This window comes from Opisthocomus hoazin, chromosome 7, assembly GCF_030867145.1.
Source record: "Opisthocomus hoazin isolate bOpiHoa1 chromosome 7, bOpiHoa1.hap1, whole genome shotgun sequence".
NCBI classification, from domain to species: domain Eukaryota; kingdom Metazoa; phylum Chordata; class Aves; order Opisthocomiformes; family Opisthocomidae; genus Opisthocomus; species Opisthocomus hoazin.
The window spans coordinates 9,967,559-9,994,866 of record NC_134420.1 but is presented as its reverse complement, the minus strand read 5'-3'; the positions used below and the strand labels follow the sequence as shown (position 1 = coordinate 9,994,866).

The 27,308-nt window shown below is 38.7% G+C and overlaps 1 protein-coding gene across 1 annotated transcript in view; it reads right to left on the bottom strand.

The window, feature by feature from the left end:
• Positions 1–27,308, bottom strand: part of HIPK3 (homeodomain interacting protein kinase 3) — an 81,765-nt gene that overhangs the window by 4,086 nt on the left and 50,371 nt on the right. Inside the window, exons 3-15 of the mRNA XM_075425417.1 lie at positions 22,181–22,304; positions 17,974–18,093; positions 16,032–16,118; positions 14,975–15,159; positions 13,967–14,126; positions 13,425–13,548; positions 10,096–10,217; positions 9,826–9,950; positions 9,189–9,350; positions 7,901–8,197; positions 6,833–6,973; positions 1,979–2,214; positions 1,587–1,714 (exon numbers count right to left, since the gene is read on the bottom strand). Of these exons, the coding sequence (XP_075281532.1) occupies positions 1,587–1,714; positions 1,979–2,214; positions 6,833–6,973; positions 7,901–8,197; positions 9,189–9,350; positions 9,826–9,950; positions 10,096–10,217; positions 13,425–13,548; positions 13,967–14,126; positions 14,975–15,159; positions 16,032–16,118; positions 17,974–18,093; positions 22,181–22,304 (2,011 nt within the window). The remainder of the gene's footprint in view (positions 1–1,586; positions 1,715–1,978; positions 2,215–6,832; positions 6,974–7,900; positions 8,198–9,188; positions 9,351–9,825; positions 9,951–10,095; positions 10,218–13,424; positions 13,549–13,966; positions 14,127–14,974; positions 15,160–16,031; positions 16,119–17,973; positions 18,094–22,180; positions 22,305–27,308) is intronic.

Below are 27,308 nucleotides of genomic sequence, written 5' to 3'. Positions count from 1 at the left end.
AAGTATAAAGAGAATTTGAAAAATGGAATAATGCACTAAAACTAGTCAACTTAAAATCAAGAGAAATATAGAGACAGGAATAATTAAATGCTTAAACAAAAAAAATGTATTAGCTATTTAGAAAGTAGCACAGACAGGAAATCTGACAATAAGAGATGGTCAACAGAACACAAGTTATTTTAATGCTCTTGCAAAAGAAAAAAAAAATGCCATGCTGGGCTGTTTTAACAGAAATACCATGTATCACATGAGCAAGGTGCTTATTCCACTCTACTCAGCACTGGCTTGGCATCAATTGGAAGTGCTGCATTCAGTTTGGGCACCATAATGAGGCACAAAGAGGACAAATAGGAGAGAAATTTTAGAGGAGAGCAGAAAAAATAATAAACGGATTGAAAATATCTGAGACAACTAGGCAAACAGAAGTCTAGGGCTATGATCACAGGAAGATGTGGCAATCATTAACAGTTATACAGAGAAAGACTGGAAATCAATTACTCCCATTAAATGATGCAGACTTCAAACTACATAGGGGATCTACCAAAGAAGGAAGGATCAGCATAAATTTTTGTAATGAAAATAATGTTCTACACTTTCTGCCAAGAGGCTGAGGAGCTGCAGTCATTGAAGAGATTAAAAATTAATACTATGCTGATCATATTAACGTTTGCTTAGAACTAATTAAACCAATCCTTCTGCATAATCATGCAGAAGGGGAGACAGTGTCACCCACCTAAATGTTTCTTTCCATCTAAACTATTCAAGTCCTTATTGGTAAATCCTCTTATCTACACATAGCACGTTTGCATTTAGTATTTAACTTGGAATTCAATATTCACAGTTACTCTGCAGGACCTACACAAACAGGTACTGCTCTTATATTAAATGTACCTCCAGGTATCTAACCAAAAGCTCAATGCAGCTACAACTCAAAATTAATCAATTAAAAAGAGCTTAAACTCGATGTCGTGTGTCAACTTCAGCTCTCAGCCACAATCGACACGTTTACTATGGTGTTGGGTAACGATAAAAGTAGCTTTTACATGAACTTTGGGTATCTTCCAACACGGGATTGAACTACAATCACAACCTCTTTCCCCCCAGCTTCACCACCTGGCAGCCAAGGTAAGGAAGAGCTGGGTTTGCTAAGCTCTGTCTCATCTCTGGATACTCAAACTACAAGCATTTTCATGCACACTACGAACAGAACAAGACTGAAACACAGCCACAGTGTTTAACTGCACACTATGTACATTTAGCATTTGGATGTAGGAAAAAAAAAAAATACGCCAACACATTTTTCGTTTTGTCTCGTGCTTTGATTTTGTGCAGGCATTGATAATTTTCCCACTCTGGCTTTTCAATCATTTTTTAAAATGCTGCTTTAAGAAAATGACCAAAAGTGAAAGATACTTATGACTTGTCCAGTACGTTGAAATCCGTTTTTCAAGATTTGAACACTTCTGCAATCAAGCTGTTGAAAACCTGCAGTTGCCATTGACAGCAATTGAAATTGTGAGCTTTCAGCATGTTTGGAACCTCAAGACAGAAAATAATGTTTCTTAGATGTGAGTAAGTACACATACCTGACTGAAGTTTACATGTTGCTGATGGAATGATGATGTCAGTTTTTGCTGACGGTTTCCTACCATAGAAGACTGGTTTATTCTTCCCAGGACAGACCGACTCTTTTTCAGTGGCTGGCACGTAGCATCTTCCAAGACACAAATGAACAATGTTATCATTTTGTTGTCCCTATTCTCTTCTAACAAAAGTTAAACAAAGTTTCATTTGCTTCAGCATACAGGGAGAAATAATAAAACAATACACTAATTAAAGTCAAAATCCAACGCAATTCAGAAGTGTTTATTACATATCAGCAGATATATGAGTAGGTCAAAATCTTCATGTGTATGGCTATCAAACAAGTATTTAAATTTCTATTCTTATCTACTAGTAAACACCTGAACTAACTTACCTGTATTCACCATCTGCTCATCAAGATGGAATCTGTTTTCAAGTCTCATTGGTGGTACCACTACCGTGCAAACAGCTGATTTGGTTTCAGGATTACCCGATGCTCTTGCTTCCTTATTTTTATTGGTACTAGCTACAAAGCCATTTTCCACAAATGGGCTGTCATGTCCTGAAGAGTCTGAAGCTGGGGAACCATCCACTGTATCACATCCACTTTCCTGTTCGTCATCTGACATACTATCAAAAAACAAAAGTATTGCACTGAAACAAATGCATTTTCATAGTATAGACCCATTTTACTAAATTATCACATAAAATTTATGGAAGTGAAACTACTCAAAGGTGGACAAAAATGTTACATTTTAATTATACAAGCACAGACATTCAGATGGCAGTTCAATATTCAAACTCATTCTATACATAAATTCCAAGGCTCAGATAAAGAAGATAACTACTACATAAATACTTTGATGTGTAACCCAACTTGCACACACTTTGTAATTTATTTTTCAAATATTCTTGTACTTGTAAACCATCGAAATTCAGATTTTTAGGTCAAACAGAGGGTTGAAGAAGATTATTTCATTTCTTCCTGAATCAAAACATAAAGGCCTCCTGATGGTTACTGTGCTAGCAAATGAGAGCATACTGATTTAATTTCCTTCTAGAAATCAGCCACATCCCAGAGTCTGTGAAAAGCCATCCCCAGGGCCCGTGAGAGTCAGAATGGGATGGAGCGAGCAGAGGAAGCAATCTGCACAGCAGCAGGCAGCTCCTCTCATCCGCATATCAACTACCAGCAGCTACGCTAGACCTGATCTACTGAAAAATCAGGTCTCTGAAGCTCCCCCAGAGAGCACTGCCTGGGCATGACCGATAGATTCTTTTTCATAGATTTAGATTAAGGAGACAAATGCAACCCTCTGTTTACATGGTGGCTATTTTGGCATTTGTGGTCTGTGAAATCCATGCTGGTCAAGTGGTGCAAGCTCATTTATTCAACCACTTTTATCTAGCAGCTGGAAGGGGAAAGAGGTGGAGAAACCAACTCATAATAACAGCCTTTGCTAACATTTATTGAAGCTCCATGCTTGTATCAGAAGGAGAAAAGGCTAAGATGATGGTAAGTGCCAGCTGCCAGAAGCAAGACCACAGGTCAAGCAGTGGAACCAGAACCAAATACCTTTTAGGCAGCAAGCAGTAAACAACCTGGGAAAGGAAACTAATTTTCAATTAGGTATATTGCCAGAAAATATATTAATCTCATTTATGTATTACTTATTACACAAGCAAAAGGTACATCACATACACATCACTAACAACAACAAAAGAAATTTAACTAGTCCAGGACAGTGCCAGGTATGGATTATAAAGATAGCAAGAGACATCATTCACTTGATGAAGGTAAAAAGAATGATACGGGGTGGTGAGTAAGTAAGTGTAGATGCGAATAAAGTTCCTGGTTAGAAAGGACAGGCATGAGAATCAGGAATTTCTATAAATTAGAAAAACATGAAAACTCCAGTCTATGTTACAAATTGGTGGAATACATGCTTAACTTAAACCAAGCAAGTAACAGCAGTGAATTGACTGACCCCTAAACATATGGCCAAGTCCTTTGGTGATTTTATAGCGAATGTAACAGGTCCTTATAGCATGGTGATTAAATTAAGAAAATGTAAGTAAAAGTATTTATAAAATTTAATGTTTTGTGAAAAGTACTTTGACACTATGAGGGCCAGCAAAAAAGCCTGAAGTCTTGGTCAACAGAGCTGGTTAATTCCGAGTAGTTTTTTTAAGTAACAAAGAGTGATACTGTGACAATTCATTATATTTCTATATTCTTAACTTTTGATTCAAGTTACTAATTATATGACTTACTCCAAATCAAAAGCTAATGAAACCAGAATCTGATGCACTGCTCTGCTATTGACATACAGTTGAATTACAGAGGTGAATTGAATTACATGTCAGTTCCTTGCAATTAAAAAAAACACTGTAAAATCAAGCCGGTCTTTATAAAAAATCTGTCTGTAGTTTTGAACATTTTGATATTAAAGAATATCATAAGCATTACTGACAATTTTAACTAGCAACCAGTAAGATCACCTGAGGCCTCCCAGTATAAGGCACATCTTGTTACCTAAATCTTTACTAAAATTTAACCATTTGAATGGAAATTCTTGAAATGCTTCTAGCTATTCTCTTGTTTTACAGTCAGAAATGACAAATGCTTAAAAACAGGACCAGGGAAATACACCTGGGTTAGTCCATCTATCTAACTCTGGCAACTTTTTATATTAACATCTCCAAAGTCTCGGAAATGGCGGAAATTTGTCTGGGATTATCTTCTACATCAAGTCACCCTAAAAAAATGAAAAAACTATCCACGTGCTTCATTACTATACTGTTGTTGGATCTAGCAGTTGTGTCTGCAGAATAAGTTGCATCAGTTCAGTAACCGAACAAAAAACTAATTCACTCAAAAACCTGTGTGACTGGATTCAGCGCAACACAAAGCTGCATCTTCAGTAAACAAAACCTTTCCCTCATTTTAGCACTCACCAGACTACACACGTCACCTCCTTAGAACATGTCTTCCCAGCCCTGGACAGTATAGAGCAGAACAACCCACTACACCTTTCAGCATATTCAGTGTCCAACAATGCAGAGACACACTGGAGGGAAGGGGTGCCATCCAGAGGGACCTGGACAGGCTGGAGAGGTGGGCCTGTGCGAACCTCATCAAGTTCAACACGGCAAAGTGCAAGGCCCTGCACCTGGGTCAGGGCAATCCCAAGCAAAAATACAGGCTGGGCGGAGAATGGATTGAGAGCAGCCCTGAGGAGAAGGACTTGGGGTACTGGTGGATGAGAAGCTCAGTATGACCTAACAGTGCGCAATCGCAGCCCAGAAGGCCAACCACATCCTGGGCTGCATCAAGAGAAGCGTGGCCAGCAGGTCGAGGGAGGGGATTCTGCCCCTCTACTCTGCTCTGGCGAGACCCCACCTGGAGTCCTGCATCCAGCTCCAGAGCCCTCAGCACACAAAAAGACATGGACCTGTTGGAGCGGGTCCAGTGGAGGCCACAAAAACAGTCAGAGGGATGGAACACCTCTCCTATGAGGAAAGGCTGAGAGCGCTGGGGCTGTTCAGCCTGCAAAAAAGAAGGCTCCCGGGAGACCTTATAGCAGCCTTCCAATATCTGAAGGGAGCCTACAAGAAAGCTGGAGGGACTTTTTACAAGGGTATGTAGTGACAGGACAAGGGGTAATGGCTTTCAACTAAAAGATGGTAGGTTTAGACTAGATATAAGGAAGAAATTCTTTACTGTGAGGGTGGTGAGGCCCTGGCACAGGTTGCCCAAAGAAGCTGTGGCTGCCCCCTCCCTGGCAGTGTTCCAGGCCAGGCTGGATGGCGCTTCGAGCAACCTGGTCTAGTGGAAGGAGTCCCTGCCCATGGCAGAGGGGTTGGAACTCCATGATCTGTAAGGTCCCTTCCAACCTGAACCATTCTATGATTTGTTCAAAGATTTCAGGCCTTTCAAAATGCCAAACAGATGTCAAAGTTATTCACACAAAAGTCTGCCCCCTCCACTTTTTTTTAGGGGAGAGGGTTGTGTTTATATAAACAGAATCATTTATACCTATAAACTATCCACTAAAAGCATCATCAAGTCAGGCTGTCCAAAATTTGAAACAAATAAACCTGCCTGTACAGACTAGCAGTTCCATTTCCTTGCCAATATATGCTGTGATAGAATCTTTAATTACTTTAAACAGACCTTTTTTTCTGTTAAGACTCCAATCTTATCCACTTCACACAATGAAACTGCTCTGAGTTTTAATCACTCTGTTCTATATATCAAACTATTTTACAGAAAATAGGAAGTCAACTGTAGAATAAATCTAAAAGAACTGGTCATGCTTATGGTAACCACAGATTGCTTGAAAACAAAAAGAATTGTATCCATAGAACACAGAATTTCAATGGGATTTTGAGTAAATCATATTAAATCAAACTTTTCACCAATACCAGCAACTATATATCCCAAATGTTTCTTGGTCTCCATACTCATATCTAGAAATCTGATTTGTAGAAGTGCTAAGTACTTACAGCCACAACTAAAGTTTCAACACGTTAGCACCTGAAGGGTAGGGACCGAAACAGGAAAAGCCCCAAGCAGAATATCTCAAGTCACAGGTTCAAGTCTGAGTATCACACAGACAGATGCTTCAGTGTCAAATTCTCAGGTACTGTAGCAAACATGCCATTCATTTTCAGAGTTGCATTGCATGTTTTTCTAAGAGTGAATTTTGAATAATGTGCAAAAATGAAGGCTTAAGTAGACATCAAGCAGTGAAGATAAAAATATTTAAAAGCTGCTCATACGAACAGTGTTCATGTAAGTGAAGCTTACGTTTGGTAGAAGAAAAAAGGCATCAATATCATTAAAGATTTCAACACAAGATACACAATGGGAGAACAAGAAAGTGCAAAAATTAAAGATGTTCTGGTAACTTCAAATCTGTCACGTCCTACTTTGGCTTACTTAATTTTGCAACCTTAGAAGATTTTTGTTCTAAAGGAAGTTGCGTGCAACATGTTTACACTGTCTGTGTAAGCATCATTCATTCAGTATTCTGAAAACTTCCAATGTAGCAAGACAGATCTGTTAGGAACCATAAAAGAACAGTCTATGCCATGCAACTGCAGGCCAATAAATTAATTTTTAAATACATCACTTCGCCTCAACCAGATGGCAACATAACAAAACTTTCACATTTTTTATTATAAACTGAGTCCGCTGTATACTACTATCTTTCTTTTTACTGAAAGGAGCACAGCTTTTTACCTGTTGGATCTCTTGCAAGGAGATGGACTAGACTGTCCCGAGGAGCTAGTACTCAGAGTGCTATCAGGACTGCTGAGAGAACACACGCGGTCAATGTTCAGGGTGTTCTGGCAGGCTTCACAGTCAAGGCTACCTTTACACCTACCACACAAAAAGAAAGTGAGCAAACCTACTGTCTCTCATTCATTCTTTCCGCACGCCACCAACTTCAGTGCAATTATGGAATAAAAAAAATGGTCAAATATTAGAAAAGGTCCCTTAAATGTAAATTAGTATCCAATTCCTCGTTTCTTTTACATCCAAAACAGATTTTTAAACCTTTTCAGAGTTCTTTTGGAAATTTTAGAATAAACTTACATTTTTTTGAAACCTACTAAATGAATAAACTTTTTACTGAATCAATACTGAAACGAGCAGATAAAAGATTTTACTACAGCAGTTCAGCGCCTTGAAACATTTAACAAAGTTTAGATTTAAAACGCAAGTTCCTCCAGTTCAGAATCCTTACAAGTAAAAATAAAAGTTGAACAAATATTAAATTTTTAAGCCCTCATTTAAAATGATACATGCTTCTTTGATAGCTTTGTGAAAGAAACTCCTGAGGGGAAACACGCTCAGCATCTGCTTTCATAACCAAATGCACACCTTTTCATACTGTTAGAGAAGTAATTTTTACCCACGTGTATGTAACATTATCTACTGGATGCTACTGCTAGAACGATAACACTGATTATACAAAGCCAGAACACTGACGTTCAACGAATAAATAGGATATAACAGTATTAAGCAAAAAAAGTGTGCTGGACCTAAAAATATTCTGCTTTGACCAAATCTGTCACAAAAGAGTAATAAATTATTTGTTTCCTGTTGCAAATGCCTGATGTACTAACAAGGTAGACTTTTCAAAGTATTTTTCACTTGAACACATTGCTACAGAGTTAACTTCGTGAAATTTGATTAGAACTGAATCATTTGTCTTTTTCTAACTTGGATTCATTAAATCCAGCAGTTATGCTAAGACAGCTGTATTTAAATGACCCCTTAATAAAAGTAAACATCAGTTCTTACTCTCTCAGTGAATGTGTTCGTCCTACATCATCTTCATCTGTGTCACTGCTGATGGTGATCACGCTGACTGCTGGGCTGGGCGAACCGGCAATGAAGATAGCCTGGCGCTGTTTGGTTGAAAGAGATGAATCAGGGTCCAGCCTGACCGATGCTCCACAACAGCTACTTTCCTGTCCTTCTGAGTTATGATTGTCCTGTGCTTCTATACAACTTATTCTCTTTACAGCCTTCAGGTTAAGTATCTTTGGAGATATAAAGGCTGAATTTTGAATATTGGTATTTTGTAACACATTGCTCCTGTGAAGAAAACACAGCATTTGACATTTAGTGAATCTCTACCAACAGACCTGAAAGCTGTACTACTTTGAACAAAAAATAAATAAAGCACTGCAGGTTAAACCACCAATTTCCTAAACTAATACAAAGAAAAACATAGAACAGGAAACAGTCATAAATACTCGGCCATATATGATTTCAGACATTAATACAAAAAAAAAAAAATCCAGAAACATGCTAATAAGAAGCTACATTGCCACATCCAAAGTAAGTACTATCTAAGACTGAAATTTGTAACAACATTGAACACAATACATTGAAAATCCCTTTTTCTTATAAACAAAAAAAGAAACTAAAATTCTGTTTGGGTGAAAAACAAGCAGACAAAACCTGGCCAGACATCCTGCAAAGATTCTCCCTGAAAACAAAAGCTGGGAGCCTCTGGATTAAATCCTTGCTGAAACTGCCCTCTATAATCCATGTTTTCCCCTTTACTGAGCATCCCACAGTTTTGCAAACGCTTTGTATGGCAGCAGAGCGTATTTTCTTCAGCAAGCAGCTAAAGTATTTTTGGCCACCAGTGAAAGACAGGCTGTTCTTAAGATGACCATAAGGCATAATGCAACCCTGTTATATAGTATCTCTGTATTTTTATTTGTCTGAAACCAATATATCCTCACGCACATAAACTTAGGAATATCTCATTAGAGCTACCTCAATATACTCTTATACCTTCCCAAAGGCCACAAACACAACTTTGCTATCATGATAGGCACATATTAATCATCAGGAACTAAAACCTCTTACTATCTCAAGTATTTTTCCACCTAGTCTGCATTACCAAAATAGTACTGAAAACTGAAACCTTAGGGCAGAAAGAACAATTTTTCCCAAAACACCATTTAAGTAGAACTGTCGCTAACAAACATGCCACTTTTACAGGCTATTCCCCTGCCCACTGAACAGCAACTACATATATGCTATCTCTGAATGCTAGAAATATTCTACCAACCTGTTCTGACACAGTTTATTCCTCTTCGTAGCTGCAGGCTGAGGCCAGACAACATGTGCGATGCCCACGCTAACTGGCTGAGGGGCAGACAAGGTTATCTGATGTGTTAAAAGAGGCTGTGGTATCACTGAATTGTAATGGGTGCCCTGGGTAATCAGCTTCCTGAGGAAAAATAAAAGAAGTTTTATCACAGAATCACAGAATCACAGAATAGTAGGGGTTGGAAGGGACCTCTGTGGGTCATCTAGTCCAACCCCCCCGCCGAAGCAGGGTCACCTACAGCAGGCTGCACAGGACCTTGTCCAGGCGGGTCTTGAATATCTCCAGAGAAGGAGACTCCACAACCTCCCTGGGCAGCCTGTTCCAGTGCTCCGTCACCCTCAGAGGGAAGAAGTTCCTCCTCATGTTCAGACGGAACTTCCTGTGCCTCAGTTTGTGCCCATTGCCCCTTGTCCTGTCACTGGGCACCACTGAAAAGAGCTTGGCCCCATCCTCCTGACACCCACCCTTCAGATATTTGTAGGCATAATTGCAAATTATTAATTATAAATTTATATTGCAAGTCACTGGCATCGCATCTGTAGATCTTGTTAAACCAAAGCCATTAAGTTATTGTACAAAATATACGTGGACTTACCCCCAGTCTCCAAGCCTCTGTGGGCCAGCCACAGGATCAGAGGCCAGAGATGTAGCAGGAGCTGCCACTGGTGCTACTTGCTGCCACGCAGGAACCAGAATTTGCTGCGTCTGGTTCGACCAGGTCTGTTGTGAAGCAGAGAAGGTTTCATGACACATGCAATAACTGAATTTACATTAGCTGCTTGTAGTTCAGCACAGAAGAGAGACTGCAATACAACTCTACAGGGCTTAATAATAAACCAAGATTTTTACTTTGAAGTGAGCCAACCTGAGAAAGGATTCCTGCTCGAATCTGTAGTGGCTGAATTGCATGGGCTTGGGTCACCAATGGAACTGCATTATCCACCCTCAGCGAGAAACTGCTGGGTTTACTATGGTTTGTAGGAATTCCTGTCAGGGAGAAAAAACACATACCCAAGCTTGAAGCAAAACACCAGTCTTGCATATATTTTCAGAACCAAAAACAAACATAAAGGATAATTTTCTAACATTTTACTTTTTTTTTCTTGATGTGTTTATGATCTAATTCCACAATTCAGACTTTCAAGTCAAATATATCAACATCTAAAATATTTTTGTGCCATTACGTCTCTGCAAATATTTGATGCTGTAATTTCCAGAAAGAACCGCCCGTAGCTACTATTTGAAAACAGACTACTAGAAAGCAGAATGACTTTGGCAGAAAGTTCTGCAAAGCTAAGCATTCTACTCTTTATCACAAGTTCCATTAAAAATATTTGAAAGGAAGCAAACAAAAGTAAGCAGAACTGAATTTCAAAGCTTCTCACAGCTGACTCCGGCACATCGCATGCTCTGTATTTCCAGCTAGCTGAAACCCATTCCTCGTAGTTCTTACAGCTGGCAACACCACAAGTATAATGTGCCTCTATTGATTACCAACTCTTTTGTGGGAAAACAAAGTAAAATTTTCTGTATATGCCATCAAACATTTTCAGTAGAATTCATAATCTTATTCCTCCCTTCATCAAAATAACGCAAACCGTAGCACTGTTGGAATGTTACCACAAGAGCGTAATAGGAAAAAGATGCTCGCGCTCGGTATAACTTCACTATTGTCACTGGAAACTAACAGACATATAGCAACACTGCAATGCTTACTACTAATAATAATTCTTAAGATAAAAAAGTTAAACTAAACTAAAAGAGGAATTATTTTTCAACAGATACTGTACAGAACAGCTATGCTAGAAAAAAATACTAGCTAGGCATATACACTAATTTCATCTTCTAACTGCATTTTGTGTCTTGTGCTTTAGTCAAAGCGTAAGCAATGGGTGTTCGTAGGCAACTGTTAAAGAACTACTAAAGATTAAAAGTGGGTTGTTTGGGTTTTTTTAAATCTTTACAATAAAGGATGAAAGAAAACATTCATCTGACGTAATTGTGTCGTAACACAATACTAAGTTATAACCATGTACTCCAAAGTTTTTAATTTTGAAATGCTGTTGACTAACTTTTTCCATGCAGCCATCTAGAACAGCAACATCTTAACTCTGCTAGAAGTAGCGAGCTTTAGCACTTCAGATATTCGACAGAGCAGCCAAGCAGGGAAACCTTGAAGCAGTGCCAGATACCATTAATATCCCTTTCCCTCTCTGCCAGCAACTCAGCTTGTCACCTATGTGATGAAAACAATATCTTCCCTTCATTCAAGCTGTAGCAGAACTTAAATTTGGAAATTTGTCATACTAAGAATACAGTGTACAGATCACAGATAAAGTATTTGCCTGTACTGTTTCCTTTTCTATAATTGCTTTATTCTTCTGAGTACAATAAAACATTAGGGTTTTAAAATTATGGAATATTTCATTGCGTAAAGTATATATACAATTTAAATAAGAAATTTGTTAGCCATACTAAGTGCTCAGAAGGAAATCCGTATGAAGCTATGCATTTAACTCATATAGCCTCTGACACTGCACAGCGAATACTCAGAGCTTTCATGAGTGTCTGGAACCCAAGACAGATGCAGCAGCCACAAATAACATTACTGATAAAGTCTGCTGTATCTGTCTTTATCTAAAAGAGATAAAAACTTCCTGGGCTCTAAGTTTAGGTTAAAAGTGTTCTGGGTTTGTTTGTGGGGGGTTTTTTGGGTGTTTTTTGTTCTCTGGTTTTGTTTTTTTGTTTGTTTGTTTTTTTCCCAGAGTGAATCTAGTGTGATTTCTAGAACTTCAAACTGTGGAGGGAGATTTAAAGAGGAGTACCAAAATCATTCTTTAAAAAGAAAAAACCATCAAAAACGTACTTCCTATGAACTCCATCATTTCAAGATCTAAACTCCACATAAAGCTGAACATCACCAAGACGGATAAATTGCATCTTTGGAGATGAAGACTATAATCAAGCTAACTTAATAAGCAAATAATATAAGCTACCTTTCCCTCCCCACAAATTACTGTTACTAGGACAAGAAAGTCTGGTTTTCATCAGCTCTTCTCTGATGAGCCCATTATACACTGAAAAAACAAGTTTTGCTTGATATGTTCTGAGACTCCCCTCAAAAATTGGAGGGACATTTGCATGATGCAAACGCATTCGGTTAGGGAAACAGGTCAGCGGCATTACTGTGTGTCCTTCTGGAGAGGCATAGCCTTATTTGGTCTTTTTCTACACTGCGGAAATATTTCTGTGCTAGCACTTCCACCTTGCAGTCTTTCAAATGTTTCTGATAATAGAACTCTCAGTCAATTATTTCTTTCCATAAATACAAAACTGTATGCTTAAAACAATCTTATCCTTTGTAATACAGGAGAGTTCAGCCAAGCTGCCCTTTCCTCCTCACAGCACAATTCAATCAACAGTCTCCAAGATCTAGTTATGTGTTTTTCAGCCATCAGAAAGCTGCGGCAGTTCTACCAAGCATTATAACATAGGACAGTAAATATGACACTGTTTACATAGGGCAGCTACATCCTTAAACGAAGATCCAAGTTTCCAGATGTTTTCTTAAACATTCACCTGGAAGCCCAGTAAAATACCCCAACTTTATTACCCAGACAGATTTATCACAAGAACTGTTGTATTTTCTTATCCTTATCCCTAGGATACCCTAGGGATGTAGTTGGGGGGCTGGGGGGGAACCAACAAAACGAACAAAAAACCCCAAGCAAACAACCACAACTGAACCAACAAACAAAAACACCCTAACACATACAACCACCAAAAAAGAAACAAAAAACCACATCACCAAAAAAACCCACAGCACTGATATTTCCCTGGCTTTATTGTTCCCTCTCAATTTTTATTTCAGAATACCCTCCTTTTTTGCTTCAGCTTCCACATCATGTCCCTCTATTTTATCCAAGATATATATGCACAAATATCTATACATATATGTGTGTTTGTGTGGTATATGAAGATGGGCTCTGGATTTTCTGCAGATGCTGATTTGCTGTTTCTTTCAGAAAGGTGCAAGGTATCTCAATCCGACTCCCATGCTAATTTTTTTACTACATAATGAAGCTCTTTTAAACATCTAGCTTAAGCGGACATAATGGAAAAACTCAAATACTGCTAACAGACAGACAGTAACGTTCCTACTTCAGGAACTGTAACAATTACGGTTAAACATACCTTGAATAGTTGGAGGACATATAATCAATGCCTGTTGGAAAAGGTCACCGCAACCAAACTGAGCAGTTCCTGCCTGCAGCGGTATCCCTTGGTGCAAAACGGAATGGGCAGATGCAGTTAATGCCTGTGGGAACAGATTCAACACAGGCAACATTATAACTGTGAATCTAAATCTCTCACACACTTAGCCCACCAGCTTGTACACTAAACAACTGAAATAATTTATATAAATTAAAACATCGAATCCATTTTGCAATAAGCACTCTCATCTGGCCACTGGAGGGCCCTACAATACAGCACTGCTTTGCCGCAGCAAACCCAGCTTGGAACCGAGTTGTGAAACACGCTGAAGTCTCATTGGTTTGTTTAAGGAAACCCTAGGAAAAAATGAGACTAAAAGACAGAAGATTTTACCACTTAACAGATGTACTTATTTCACGTATGAAATTAGAGAAACTGCATTAACTAAATTTATCATTAAAGAAAAAAAAAAAAAAAAAAAAAAAAACAACAAAAAAAAAACCGAAAAAACAACTTTTTACCTGACTTCTTACTGGACCGATTTTGGTAAAGCTTGCTGTCAGATTAGCTGCACTGCCTGAGGCAACCGGTCTCATAAGTGATGTTTTATTGCGATTACTTAAGTCATACAAATTTGATCTGCATTTGCAAATATCCATGATATGAAAACAGGACTTCACTCTATCAAAACAAGAAAATAAATTGCTTTAGTTAGAATTTCATGTTGTTAAATGTCTAATTGAATAATAAATTTATAATAAATAATAAACGTATATTTTGTTTTTTCCTTGTTCTGGGGAATTGTTTTACTTCCCAGAACAAGGGAAAAACAAATAGTTCAAAGCCCACATTTCCCATTTTCACAGAACGGCATCACACACGGAAGCAGAAAAAAAGACAGACTGCTATTACTACTTTCATGGCAAGCCTCTGTAATGCATATTTTAAAATCAAGAAAAATACCGCTATTTCCTGCTCCTTGCATCTAACACCGTTTTCTAACAATTGCGTACCAGCAGGAAGGATAATAAACTAAAGGGATGGAAAGTTCGTTCTTTCTTTCAGTGAAATGCTTGTACTTTAGGTAATTCACAGTGAAATACACAGTTCCAGACTGCAATAAAATTTCCAATGTATTCCACATCAACCAATGCATAAAAGAAGGTATCTGAGACCTCAAGAGGAAATGCCTACCCTAGCTCTCAATGACTGACAGGAACTAAAGCTCTTCATATTTCCAAAAATCAAGCCCAACTTTCTGCAGTGTTGGAATTTTAACAAACAGGCATAAAAATGATAACTTCAGAATCTATTGCTCTAAATATTGCTATTCAGAAAAAAAACATAGTAATTCAAACAGTTTCCTTGACCAAGTAGCTGTATGTAACATTGAAATAATTGAAAGAATTCTCTAAGGTGTTACAAAAACAACAAAAGATTTTTCTCTTCTTCTCGCAGAAGAAACAACACTATCATACACGAGTCACTGCAATGAAGATTTTAAAAAATAATTTTTGTGTGTGACATACTGGTTGCTATGAGGAAAATCAAGGAGGTGCTTCATGGTAACAAAAGAATGGTTCAGGGTCTCAGCTGGAGTGATTCTTAAATCAGCGTCGATCAGCAACATTTTCTTCAACAGACTGACAAATTCCCTCCTATCTGCCTTCTCTGCCAACAGGTCACTTCCTTCCAAATCCATCACCATGTTCACCTGGCATTGAACAGAACAGTCAGATGGAAGACACGCATATTGGTTTAACTATTTCTGTTACTGCCTTCTGCTATAAAATACTAATATTGAATGATTTTATCACGTGGGGCACAGTGAATTTGCTGGCTTACCCCAGTACGGTTGGCTTGGAATCGGAGACTTTTTCCTGCGCACATACTGCTCCCCTTGCACCCTCCCCAGCTAAAAAGCCCTGAAGGCTTTACTCCAGTCTGGGATTTGGAATTTAAAAAGTAAGATTTGGGATAAAGATCTTTATATGGTTCAACTTAAACTACCCAAGTAGTCTTCAAAAAATAATTTCAAACATATATTAATGCAAATGTTGCAAAAAGATTTTATTCTCTTTTCAGGATATGGAAGAGAATGAAAAATTTCCTTTTGTAATTGACTAGAGAGTTATAAAGCTAAACAAGTGCAGAAACAGTTAAGTTCTTTTTTAAAAAGGAAAAAATAATTATATTGAGAATTACATTGTTAAAATAGCAGAATTATACTGGAAGTTATATGGTTAAGAAAGCAGGATCCATATGCATTCTTTTTTCACTCAAAATGGCACATAAGGTAGAAGAGCAAGCATATATTATACATAAAATGAAAGGGTTCCCCCCACCACAGGGACAAGTACCATTGTTTAACACAAGCAATGACAAAAAAAGATCATTATAAAAAGTCCAAAGGGCTGACATAGCTAGACATTTTCCTCAGAGCATTTTCCTCTCCTACATACACAGAGAATGATGGATATGACTAATACACAACAAACAATACTCTAAAAGGTGTTTATTTCCAACTAGTAAAATGTTTTAAAATCACAGATTCCTTTTGCAAAGGAAGAATGCTTTAATACTCACATGCACTATATCATCCAAACTGTTAAAAATGTATTTTCTGGCCTCTTTAGACTTCATACCTGTCTCTGCCTCGTGCTCTTCCAATGTCTCAAAAAAGAAAAGGAAAGCTGAGTTTAGAAGTTGACAATAAAGGACAATTACAGCTACAAAGCTACAAAGTAACTTTACATATTTATTGGTCTAATAAACCTGCTTTTTAAAAACAATTAATATTTCCATTGTATATCTGCATGTTGCTTTGCTGACTACTTTCATTTTCTAAATTGAAATACAAAAACCACTGAATTTCACGTCAGAGTGCTCACAGTACTGGGTAACAACAGATGGTTTGTAGATCACACAGCAAGTGCTGAAAGCCTAGCAACACACTGTTAAACGAAACTCTCTCATGTGCTTATATTTTTACACATCACAGGTTTTCTACTACTTGTATTTAGCACATTTCTTCAGACTTTTAACTCCAAACAGCACCAACATCACATCACTGGAAAAACTAAAACAAAAACCGGGCAGGTTCTGCTCAATTTCTCTTTCTCTTTCTTGTTATTTTTATGCTTTTATTCCTTTGCATACACAGCAGTTAGTGTGTTTTCAATACTGAAGTATGAAACAAACGATTTAATCCCAGAGAAGGAATGCGATCACCTCTCAGTGATTAGGAGCTGGAATACCACTTTCTGTTACAACTTTCCTCCTTCAACACAGACAGCACCGGGAGGTGGGTTATGTTTTAAGCGTCCATATTGCAGGAGGAAAGGCAGGACTGCAGGGAAAAATTTTTTTAACATGCAGATTACAGAAAAGTTTCCAAAATTAACTCTTACAAAAACTGTGAGTAATGACCAACAGTCTGTACCAAATCTCCTTTCTTCCCCCAAAATATTTAGTCTGATGCAAGAGAATTAACCTCCGCAAGGTACGAGCTTCTGAAAATACAGAGGGCTGTTTGCATCAAGAACTCTTTTGGGTTCTCCGACATTGAAAAGCCCGATGTAAACTGTCGTCTAATGATCAATCCTCTGAAAACCCAGAAAACTGGAACAATCAGGACGGTGTAATTGGAGAAGCTTTACATAACCCGACCCGGCAGCGTTACAGCAGGGCAGCACCAGCCCCAGCCGCTCGGCCCAACGCGCGCCGGGGATTTACCAAGTCACTGTGGAGAGTTGCGCAATTTGTGCTTTGAGCTGCTCAGCTGTTTGTCACTGCAGAAGTTTTATGGCAACTGTAACTGTTTCCTGACTCCCTCAGACCTCTGTAAATCCAGCGAAGCAACACCATGAAGTAATACAATTTTTAAAAAAAGTAAGTATTTGCATAGGAAGTCAAAGCTCTGCTTAAAGCCAGTGTGCAGTAATGTTGCTTAGAGAGAAGGTGTGCAGACCACATTTTTTTTAATTTGTATTGCATCTTTCAGGCAACAAAGACTGTGTTAGCATGCGATCTGAAGGAAATGAGCCAGACACACTCATATTGTTTCTTGATTCCCTTTCTCCTAGGAACTTCTGGTCCTGAAGCCAGTTTTGAACAAATTTTGACACAGCAGTTCAGGCCTCGGAGACAAATTCTTTAAAGCAAAGTGAAAAGCAGTGACTGAGCAAAAATGAAAAGAAAAAACAAAGATTAAAAAAATCTTGTTTAGTACCTCTGAAGATACAAGGCTTAATCTGAATTGAATGGTCCCTCCTCACCTGGCCGCCCAGCCACCACAGAGCCCGGCAGCAGCAGCAGAGCTGCCTCGGGGCCGGTCGGCAGGGAGGAAACTTCAGCGGGCATCACCTCGGAGCGCTGCTTTGAGGGGACGGGAAGAACGGAAGGGATACACAGTGGGGACTGGTAAACATCGCAGGAGATGTGGAAGGGAGCTAACGACATCATAGTGGATCTCAGCCTCTCTGCTTACAAAATAATATACTGTTTTCTACCATATTACACTGTTTACCTTTAATCTCCAACTAGAATATGGTGCATCCGTTTCTCTACAGAAAAATCTTGCAGTTTTCGTTCCCATGCTTAACAACTGCTCTCCTGGCAAACCTTGAGTCTGTGAAATGTAACGAATCTGGAGAAGAAAATAAAACAAAACATGGGAAATAATTTACCTCTGATTTTCAAAATCTGATCTACATAGTTAAAAACCTGTAATTTCATTTTAAAAATAGCAAAATGAACCACCCTCAGAGCACCATGGTTCAGTAAGTACTTCTTTACATAGGAGAGAAACCTAACACTTGAGCGCTTGATACTGCTGTCTACATCTCTCAGAGAAAGCCATACATAAACAAACCTCTGAAGTGACCTATATAAGCAAGCTTTTAAAGTTCGGTCACAGAAACGACGAGCTGGGGAGAGTGGCTGTCATTACCTCCTCAACCCATTCAAATCCTAAATGTAGTATTTTCACTCTAAATTGGAAAATTCATAGGAGTGCTTTGCTTGCTTACAGAAGTCTGATGACTTTTTTTGGCATACTATTATACAATGCTAGAAAAACCCTTCCCGTTTGCTGTTTCCAGTGTATCAGTCTTTTACGCATCTGACAGACCTGCATTTCAAGCAAAGTTCCACTTGGAAAGGGAGTGCATGTACAACCTCTAGGCATCCAGCAAAAGATACCGTCCCTGTCTCAGAAAATCTGCTACTGAATGCGATGGGAATGGATCAGCTTTGCGCCTGAAATAGTCAGATGCTCTTTTCCCTTTAAATGACTGACATGCATTTATTTTAGAAGATAATTTACTATGCATTTTCATTAGCTTTCTTACACTTGATGATACAAAGTATTACCTAAAATAGTTAATATTCAAGGCCTTGACACAAATCTGTCAAAGCAATGTGTTACAAGGTGTTTTTAATTACTGTGCATACAATGTTGACTCACTGTATCAGGAGGGAGGTATCCCAGAAGTGACACGTCTTTAAAAATTAAAAAAAACACTTTCAAGAAAGACAAATTGGAAGAATAATTGGCAATAATTGAAAACTGCGTTTGTTGCAGGTCAGGATGGAGTATGGATTCCGGTAGCCAAGGCTGAAGGTCAGAGGTGAGCGAGGGCTGCAGAGCGTCGGGCAGGGTCCCAGGGCGCACAACTCCACAGAGGGGCTGCCCACAGGGCCCCACAGGGCCAGCCCCTCTGTGGCGGTGTGTGCCGTGGGACCCTGCAAAAGGTCGAGCAGCCAGGGAGTAAGAGAGAATGGAAGAAAGGGAAAAATCAAAAGCAGAAAGTGGTGAAATACAGCGAACCAGAAACTGGGAGATAAAACGAATTCAATGGAAGACAAAGGACTTCAGAGCTAGGAGCACCAAAGAGAAGAAAAACTGATGGGCAGCAGAGAGGAAAGGTACACTTGAGGCTTCTGGTGAAAAATAAGTGACAGACCAAAGCAGGGAGGAACTAAATGCAATGCTGCCAACTTTTGGTATCTGGTATCCTCCATAATTCTCTATATCAGGGAGTAAAGAGAATCCTACTCTCACCAGAAGTCTTCCGGGATCATTTAGTTGCTGTCTAAGCTTATTACACAAAGCCTTAAAAATCAGGGGGGGAAGACAATGCATTAATTCAAAAATCTAGCAGTGAAGCACCTGTGCCTGTTTTTAATGAGTATTTAAAGCTCAGAAGACTTGGCTATTTTCCGCTGAGAAGTACAGCTGTTACTAGATATAATCACAAATGAATATAATAACTAAGGGCTTCCTTTCAAGGGCTAGTGTGCTGGTTGCCACATGCCAGGGGGACAGAGGGAAATGCAGCACAAAGCCCCTGCCTGTTCGTTTACTCAGTGACACACACCATGGAGCAAGGGGAAAGGAATTTCCTTGGGAGCTACCTCCTACGAGTGCTGTAGTTGTGTACAGCGAGAACAATCCTGAATCAAATCTCTCTGAAGCAAGTTTTGCAGACATGGCTGAGCACAATGACAAGGCTAAGTAAGGTAATTCCTGCTGGTGCAGAGGAGGTTACAGCTCCTCTTCCACCATGACTTCTCCGACATGAGGATTAGACAAGTTGCTAGATGAGTTATTAACCAATGCTTCCAGCAAACCTGAATGATATGTCTGTCTTTAAAAGTCTTTTAAACTCAGTATTCACTTGTAAAGCAAGCAGAAAATCTCATGGGCATCAAGATTAACCCCTAAACCATGCAGTCCTTTCCAGAAGGCCAGCACCTTGGAAGGTGGCTGTCACTGGTGACAATGCTGTTTACTTGCACTGTCTGGCAGTATCTAGAGGTCGAGCCATGTTGGCCCTAGGCCTACAATGGCAAGAAACAAGTGACAGGAATACGCTGTGATAAGGACCTGGCTGTCTAAAACTGAGAAAAGATGAGCCAAGGCGCACTATATGAAGGCAGGTGCTCTGCGCACCATACTGAACTGCTGCCTTCTGCCAGGGTTTCGTACATGAGAAGATGGCTGTGGTGCAGCAGGGGAAAGGTCTTTGCTTTCCAAATGAGACTGTGTTATTCCAAAAAAGCATCCCCACAACCATGACACTGAGCTCTACACTGTTACTGCTCTCTGTACAAAAGTCAGAGGTTCACAGCTGTATAAGCCTGTTGGCACACGTTAACAGTCTCAGCTGCTGCCATCATGACAAATCACAAGTTAATTTGAGGAAAGAATCGCGACACAGGGAGCGTTCTCCACCATTCAAATCCCTACTGCATCGTAAGTGCTTTAAGATGTGGTCCAAAGCCATGCTGCACAACCAGAAGCGGTATCTACCTATGTGTGAGATCATGATCAGAATGCTGTGAACAGGGCTTACAGGTCCTTCCTTACCCACAGCAGCATCCCTTTTAATAGCTATGAAACAGCAGTATGGTGTCAAAAGTGAAAGTAATTTTAGAAATTACATATTTTGGCACTTTTTTTGGAAGTCCTGATCTTCTCCTGCAATTTCTTTCAAAGGAAGTTTGCCAAGTTCTTGGAAATTTTTGAGACAGTATTACAGATTCTTTCAAAAAAGAAATGCCTTCACTTTTTCCTTAAAGAACATAATGAATTACATGGTCGTTAGTTGCTTCTTATTTCGTTATCCATTTTAACAGCAATACCCTGCACAAAGGTATTCTAAATGCATCAAGGCCTTAACCCATGTTTCACTCATGGCTTACTTCCTACCCATGAAACACTGAATTTTGTGTAAATGAAGGAAACCAAAGTATGAAATGTTACCAAAATCAACACAAAAATCAGTATCTCCCCTGACAGTGGTTTTAACAAAAGGATTTTTAGAAAAGTAGATCTGACCTGCAAGTACAGGAAGCCAAAAACCCACTGCATGGAGACCAGGATTTGAATAACCCAAACAACATGCTGGAGGAACTGACCCTAACGTGAATGTTGAATCAAAGACATAGAAGTTAATAACAAGCCACTGCTGTTACATCCAGGATTTTCAGGAGATTTCTTTACTTTCATAGTTCAAAACCAGGTGGAGATAATCAGAATGCCCATAACGTTCCTTTCAAATTTCCACATTATGCTAGAAAATTAAAGACTTCTCTCTCAACTGTTTTAAATAGAAAATGTTCTACATCTTTTATTAGAAACAACTTCTTGTTTTAAATCAGCTCACTAATGCCAATGGTGTCAGTAGCTGAAAGCTCCAACAAAGCAAGGGCACAGCTTCAAGCTTTACCATTGTGTATACACAGTATCATCGCAACAGTCGATTCTCCTTCCTAGTGATGCACAGGCTCTCCAATCTTTGAGCTATGCTGTATTTTCAGAAAGCATCAGGAATTATTCAGAAGACACCTAATCCTGACATCTGAACAGACATTCCAGAGTCAACACTGTTCATGGCAAGTGGAAGAGATTACAACGCAATGATAGTCGCCACAAACTTTGGTTTCCATCAGAAAAAGGAGCTTTAATGCTAACAATTGTTTTGCAAGATTAAAAAAGAAAAGGACAAATTGAACTTAAATTCAGAAAAGCAGCACAATATGCAGTTTGATCTAGAAACTGGATTTTTCTATCTAGGACAATCAGTAAGACTAAATTAAAAGCATTAAACAGACTTCAAGAGATACGATTTAATAGGGGATGTTATTAACATTTGAAATCCTAGATTTAATGATCTGAAATTCTTAAGTTGCAGAAAGTGTGCATATGCTTGTGAAATTTATTCTACTACCTGGTCATATTCCAGTGCTCCTGGGTACAGTGGCCATCCAAGAAACAGCTCTGCAATCACACACCCTAACGACCACATGTCTATGGCTTCACAAAACGGCAATCCCAGTATGATCTCTGGTGCTCTGCAAATTAAACATCGTTACTGAATTTGTTCCTTAGGGAAAAAAGGTAATTCAACAATCCAACATGACAAAACCACCCCAGAATCTGTTATTTGAAAACATGTGCTAATTATCTCAATAAAATCATAACATCCGAAATTGCATTTTTCTTTATCTGGGTAATCTGTGGTAAAAGTCTGCAGCTCTGAGATGTTTTTTTCCTACAGGAATCAGTTTGCTACGTACATCAAAATAATTGATATGCCTGAAAAACAGAATGTGACCGATTAAACATTTTTGCCTTTCCTCCAGTATGTCCTGAATGATTCGTCCACTCAGTGTCACATGACTTAACTACATTCTAAACACAATACAGCCATTCATCTCAAAAATAAACAAATAAAAAGTTTTATCTGAAAATACACTTGTGCACTTCCCACCTGGATAGTGCACTTAAAGCTATTTAAAATACCAATTTAATTACATAACTGCAAATCCCTTAGTGCACTCAAATCAGTTGAATGTGATCAATTTTTAAATCACTTAAATGAAACCACTGCACTTCCTAAAGAGACCAGGTCTTGTTTTTCACCTAAAACAAATGTGAGTGATTTAACCAACAGCATTTGAATTTATTTCTGTACTCAAGAATCAAAAAAATTGGTATTGACATAGCTGCTAAAAGGGCTTTTAACAAAAGCAACAAAACTCAAGTATTTTACACATATCCATTTTAATTGTATTTGTTCTTTTTAAACCTTCCCTCCCAGTTCATTCAAGGTATCAACAAAGGGAAAAAGAATTGAAATATATCTGCACACTAATACAGGAAGAGGCCTGCAGATGTAAAATGTTGTTTAAAGTATCACACTATAAAGTGATTTGCTTTTAAAACAGATAATCTGTTGTTAGCTTCACGTGCCACAGAACAGCAGGAAAGTGGTTAAAACTAACAGGGTAATTCCCACCACAGCTGGACAGAACAGTAGGGATAAACCGACCACGCTGGTGGGGAAAATCGCAATTTCTCACCTGTGTAAAAGCTTAAAAATCCTACACTTCAGCACATGCTGGTGTATCATATTGTCATTGCACATACAGAACAGAATCTCTGACCATTAGTAAATTCCTACATATCTCCTTTATCTCCTCCTCTGACATTTACCTTTATCAAAATATTCTTTAATTCACCAAAATGTACTGGATTGGGAACAAATTCCTATTTTCATGCTACATGGGGACAAAGAAGCTATTTTGTAGTATACAGTAGACCAAGAGCTGAGGCATCTCCATCCATTTTCACAAGGAGTAGTTGGCAGAAGCTGTACGTAGACATAGTCCAAGCTCCAAGGATGCACGTTCACCGCTGGGGAAGGACTCCCGATGCTCTGCCCCAACCCCGACCTCTGAAACCTCTTGGGCTTCTGCTACAGGGAAAATCTGAGACCTTCCACAGATAAGAAAGTCTACAGGACAGGATATTCTGTTAAATATTTAGGCATTTTCCATTCATGCCAGCGCTTCAGTTCTTCCCATCCTTGCATCCGAAACAGTTTGTGACAAGTATATGAAAGATAAATCTTGTCACACAGGCAGTGAAACTGGAGAGGCTCAATTTTCCACTGCCTTCAAAGATTTGATTACAATAAACTTCTAGGGATCAACCATAACATATTTTTGTCATGCGGGATCATGACACTGCAGTAAGTATTAGCTAGCTTCGTTATCCGAGAAATAAATTTAATATATGTAGATACCACAAGACTAGAAATAGCCGTAAGAAACGTCTGCTTCCAGCTGCTGGCTGAGTGCCAGCCTGCGTACGGTTGTTACAGATCTCCGTTAAAACACGCTTCCTTTTGTTGTATTATGTTACAGCCCTGAATAGTTAATGAATATACACACAGCCTATGGATATAGGGGCTTTAACAAATGCTTCTGCTAAAATAAGCTCTTTAAAACCTCTTACATTTACTCAATGGTTAATATGTGCACTGTATAAAAATAGCCCCAGTCAGTCAGTCTGTCACTTGTATCTTTTGAGGGACAGGATTGCAAATAAAAGAAGTATAAAGGTTAGTATGATGACAAAATGACGACTGTGTTTCACAATATAGTAATCTGCCAGTTTTTCATGGGTACTAAGCAGTTCTGCGATACCACTGAAAGTGCTAACAAGTCCAAAGAATAGGGACGTGTTCAAGGAGAGGCAAGACTGGTGCTACTCACTTCCCAGCACCTGACCTCCCACCCAGAAAGGAAGAGGAAATAAATGTGCTCCAAACAGGGCTGCCCGCACCTCACTGCAGTACGGTGAACAAAAATCATTTTCAGGCTAGTTTGAAGTGATGAAGATGAAGAGCTGCTGCCCCACAGAAATGTCAAATTCACTGTTTTTCAGGTTCAACGTCTCCTACCATGGCCTCACGCTGGTCCTTAGAACAGAGCAACTCTCCCACAGCAGACTAAGTTACAAGAGAACTTGTACTGGGTTTGATTGTGTTTAGATTGGTTTTAATCAGCTCAAATATTTTTAATAAAGGAAAACAGTTTGCTAATGGCATACTCTAAAGCACTTCCCCTCTCCCCCACCCCCCCTTTCTTCTTTCACACTTCCAGTTAAAATGTATTTGGACAACCGGGGAGGAAAGGGTTAAAGAGGAGAAAATTCAAAATCTTTTTTTTTTTTTTTTTTTAAGATGATCCACAGCTCTTTTTTCATGTAGGAAATACTTTTACATACAGCCTAAAAGGAAGGTATTCCCTTTCCTAACTACAACCATAGACATTAAATTAAGTGGTAGGAACTCCACGTGTCCCAGCATAGTCACTTTAACTTCAGATTACTCAAAAGAGACTGTAACTTAGCACTTCTCTCTCAGACACCACCACACACACACACACACACACTGCTGCTTGGTGTCTGCTCCAGGTGGCAAGATGCTCAGTACACCAGAAGCTACTGTAGTCCTCAACTTACTAAAGAGCATCTGTTTTCCCATACGAAGACATCAACAAGAACACTAGAATTTTCTAAACTTCTTAAGGATACCAAATCTTACCTAAATGTACTCAAAAGAAATTAAAAGCAAGATTTTACAAGAAGCGCATATATTTCCTTCTTATCAATGTTAATTAAACATTAATTAAAAACATTAACAGAAAATGTCATTTAGAATTTGAAATGCAGTACTACCATACTGGAAAGATTCACTTTATTAAGCAGCTATTCCTAGATTAACACATCTGAAATCCTCCTTTCTCATTTGACAGCACAGCTCAATTCAACGCTTCTGAAGCAGACTTTTCAACTGGAAATATCTAAACAAGATGAAAGATACAAATGAATATTTGCTTCAGCTGCTTGTTTGGATTGTCACTTTCCTATTTACTACATCACAGGCTACGGATATACACATTATTCTATAGGTTTTTGCAAGCTTATGAGGAAAGGAACCACACAAATTGTTCTGTTAACTTGCTTAAAGACCAGAACATTTCATAAAATAATTTAGCTTCAGCAGGTTAGCCAGATTATAATGAAGCAACAAAATACGCACATTTGAAGAAAAGTGAAATAATTCCTCTAGGGAGGATTAAAAACCAAACAAGCAAAAACTATGCAAAAATCAAAACCTTAGCACAGTAACAGAAAAAATTCTTCCAACCTTTACACTGGGGGAACAAAGAATAAAGAGCAAGAATTAGCCATATTAAAAAAAAAAGTCATGACAAAAACTGTAAGGAGTCAGCCTACTTCAAATGATCACTACCTACAAGTCTATCAGTCAGAAATCAAATTTAGAAAAAAAGTTAAATGAAAAAGCTAAAACCCAAAACGATAAAAACAGCAGCTTCCTGGAACTGCAAACTTTATGAAAAATTCTGTTGAACCCATGAATAATTTCTCAAATATGTTCCCACTGAAGGTCCTATAACAATTACATGTACCCCCTCACATATCAAGAAAATGAAATCAAAGCCTGAGCAATTTTTATTTCTATTTCTCTTCTAGCAGTATGAAAGGGTCATTGTATCCACTGTCTACCACATGTCATTGTTTTATTTATCGACCACCAGGTTGCCACTCTCCAGACGAGAGAAGACTATATAATAGCCTTCCTCCCCTCATGTCTCCCACTCTTTTCAACACACCCATGTGATTTCTATCCAGGACCAAAACCTTTAGCCACCACCTATACCAACTTCCATGCCAGAAGCTGAAGGTAACAGTGCCGTATGAGGAACATGGAGCTCCCTCCTCTCCCCAGCTGCTATTGCGTAGTTGAAAGATGCTGGACACCAGGAACGCTGGTAGATCTTTGGAAGCGTAACCTCTCCATTACAGCTTTTGCAGTAAAATTCCTTCCAAACAGGCATATAAGCCTTATCAAGACATTTTGAATCTGCCATTCAAAACACACTGAATAAAAATTTTAATACTGTCTCTCCATAATTTTTGGCTTCTGTATATTCATATGGTTGAAGGTAAATTCAGACAGAATTTCCAATATTGAGCATGCAACACAAAATTTATACTCTTCTCATATAAGCCAAACATTACTAGCCCTAATTACCACTGTTCATTGTGACAATGCCCAATACTTCATCTGCTCAGGAAACAGCACACTGTCATCACTATAACGAGTACTTATGCAAAGAACTCATCAAATGGGTAGGATGTTTATCTTTTGTTATTAATGACTTGTTCACAGCCATCCTATGGACCAAAAGAACTCATGTAAATGAATCCAATTGGCAAGAGTTATAGTCGAAACTTATTACAAACCTGAGAAAAACACTTTTTTCCCCCCACTACCATTACTAGCGTAACACAAGAATATTATTTATAAAAGAAATAACTAGATATGGGTTGTGAGATGTGTAGTAGCTCTTCTAAAGAAAGGTGGTCTAAGGAAAAGATCAGATGCAGTGAAGGAGTTAATGAGAAATGGTAATGGACATTCTAACAAGTATTCTCATGTACAATTCCTTTTCTTCAGCCACCAGTCTTCATCACGAATG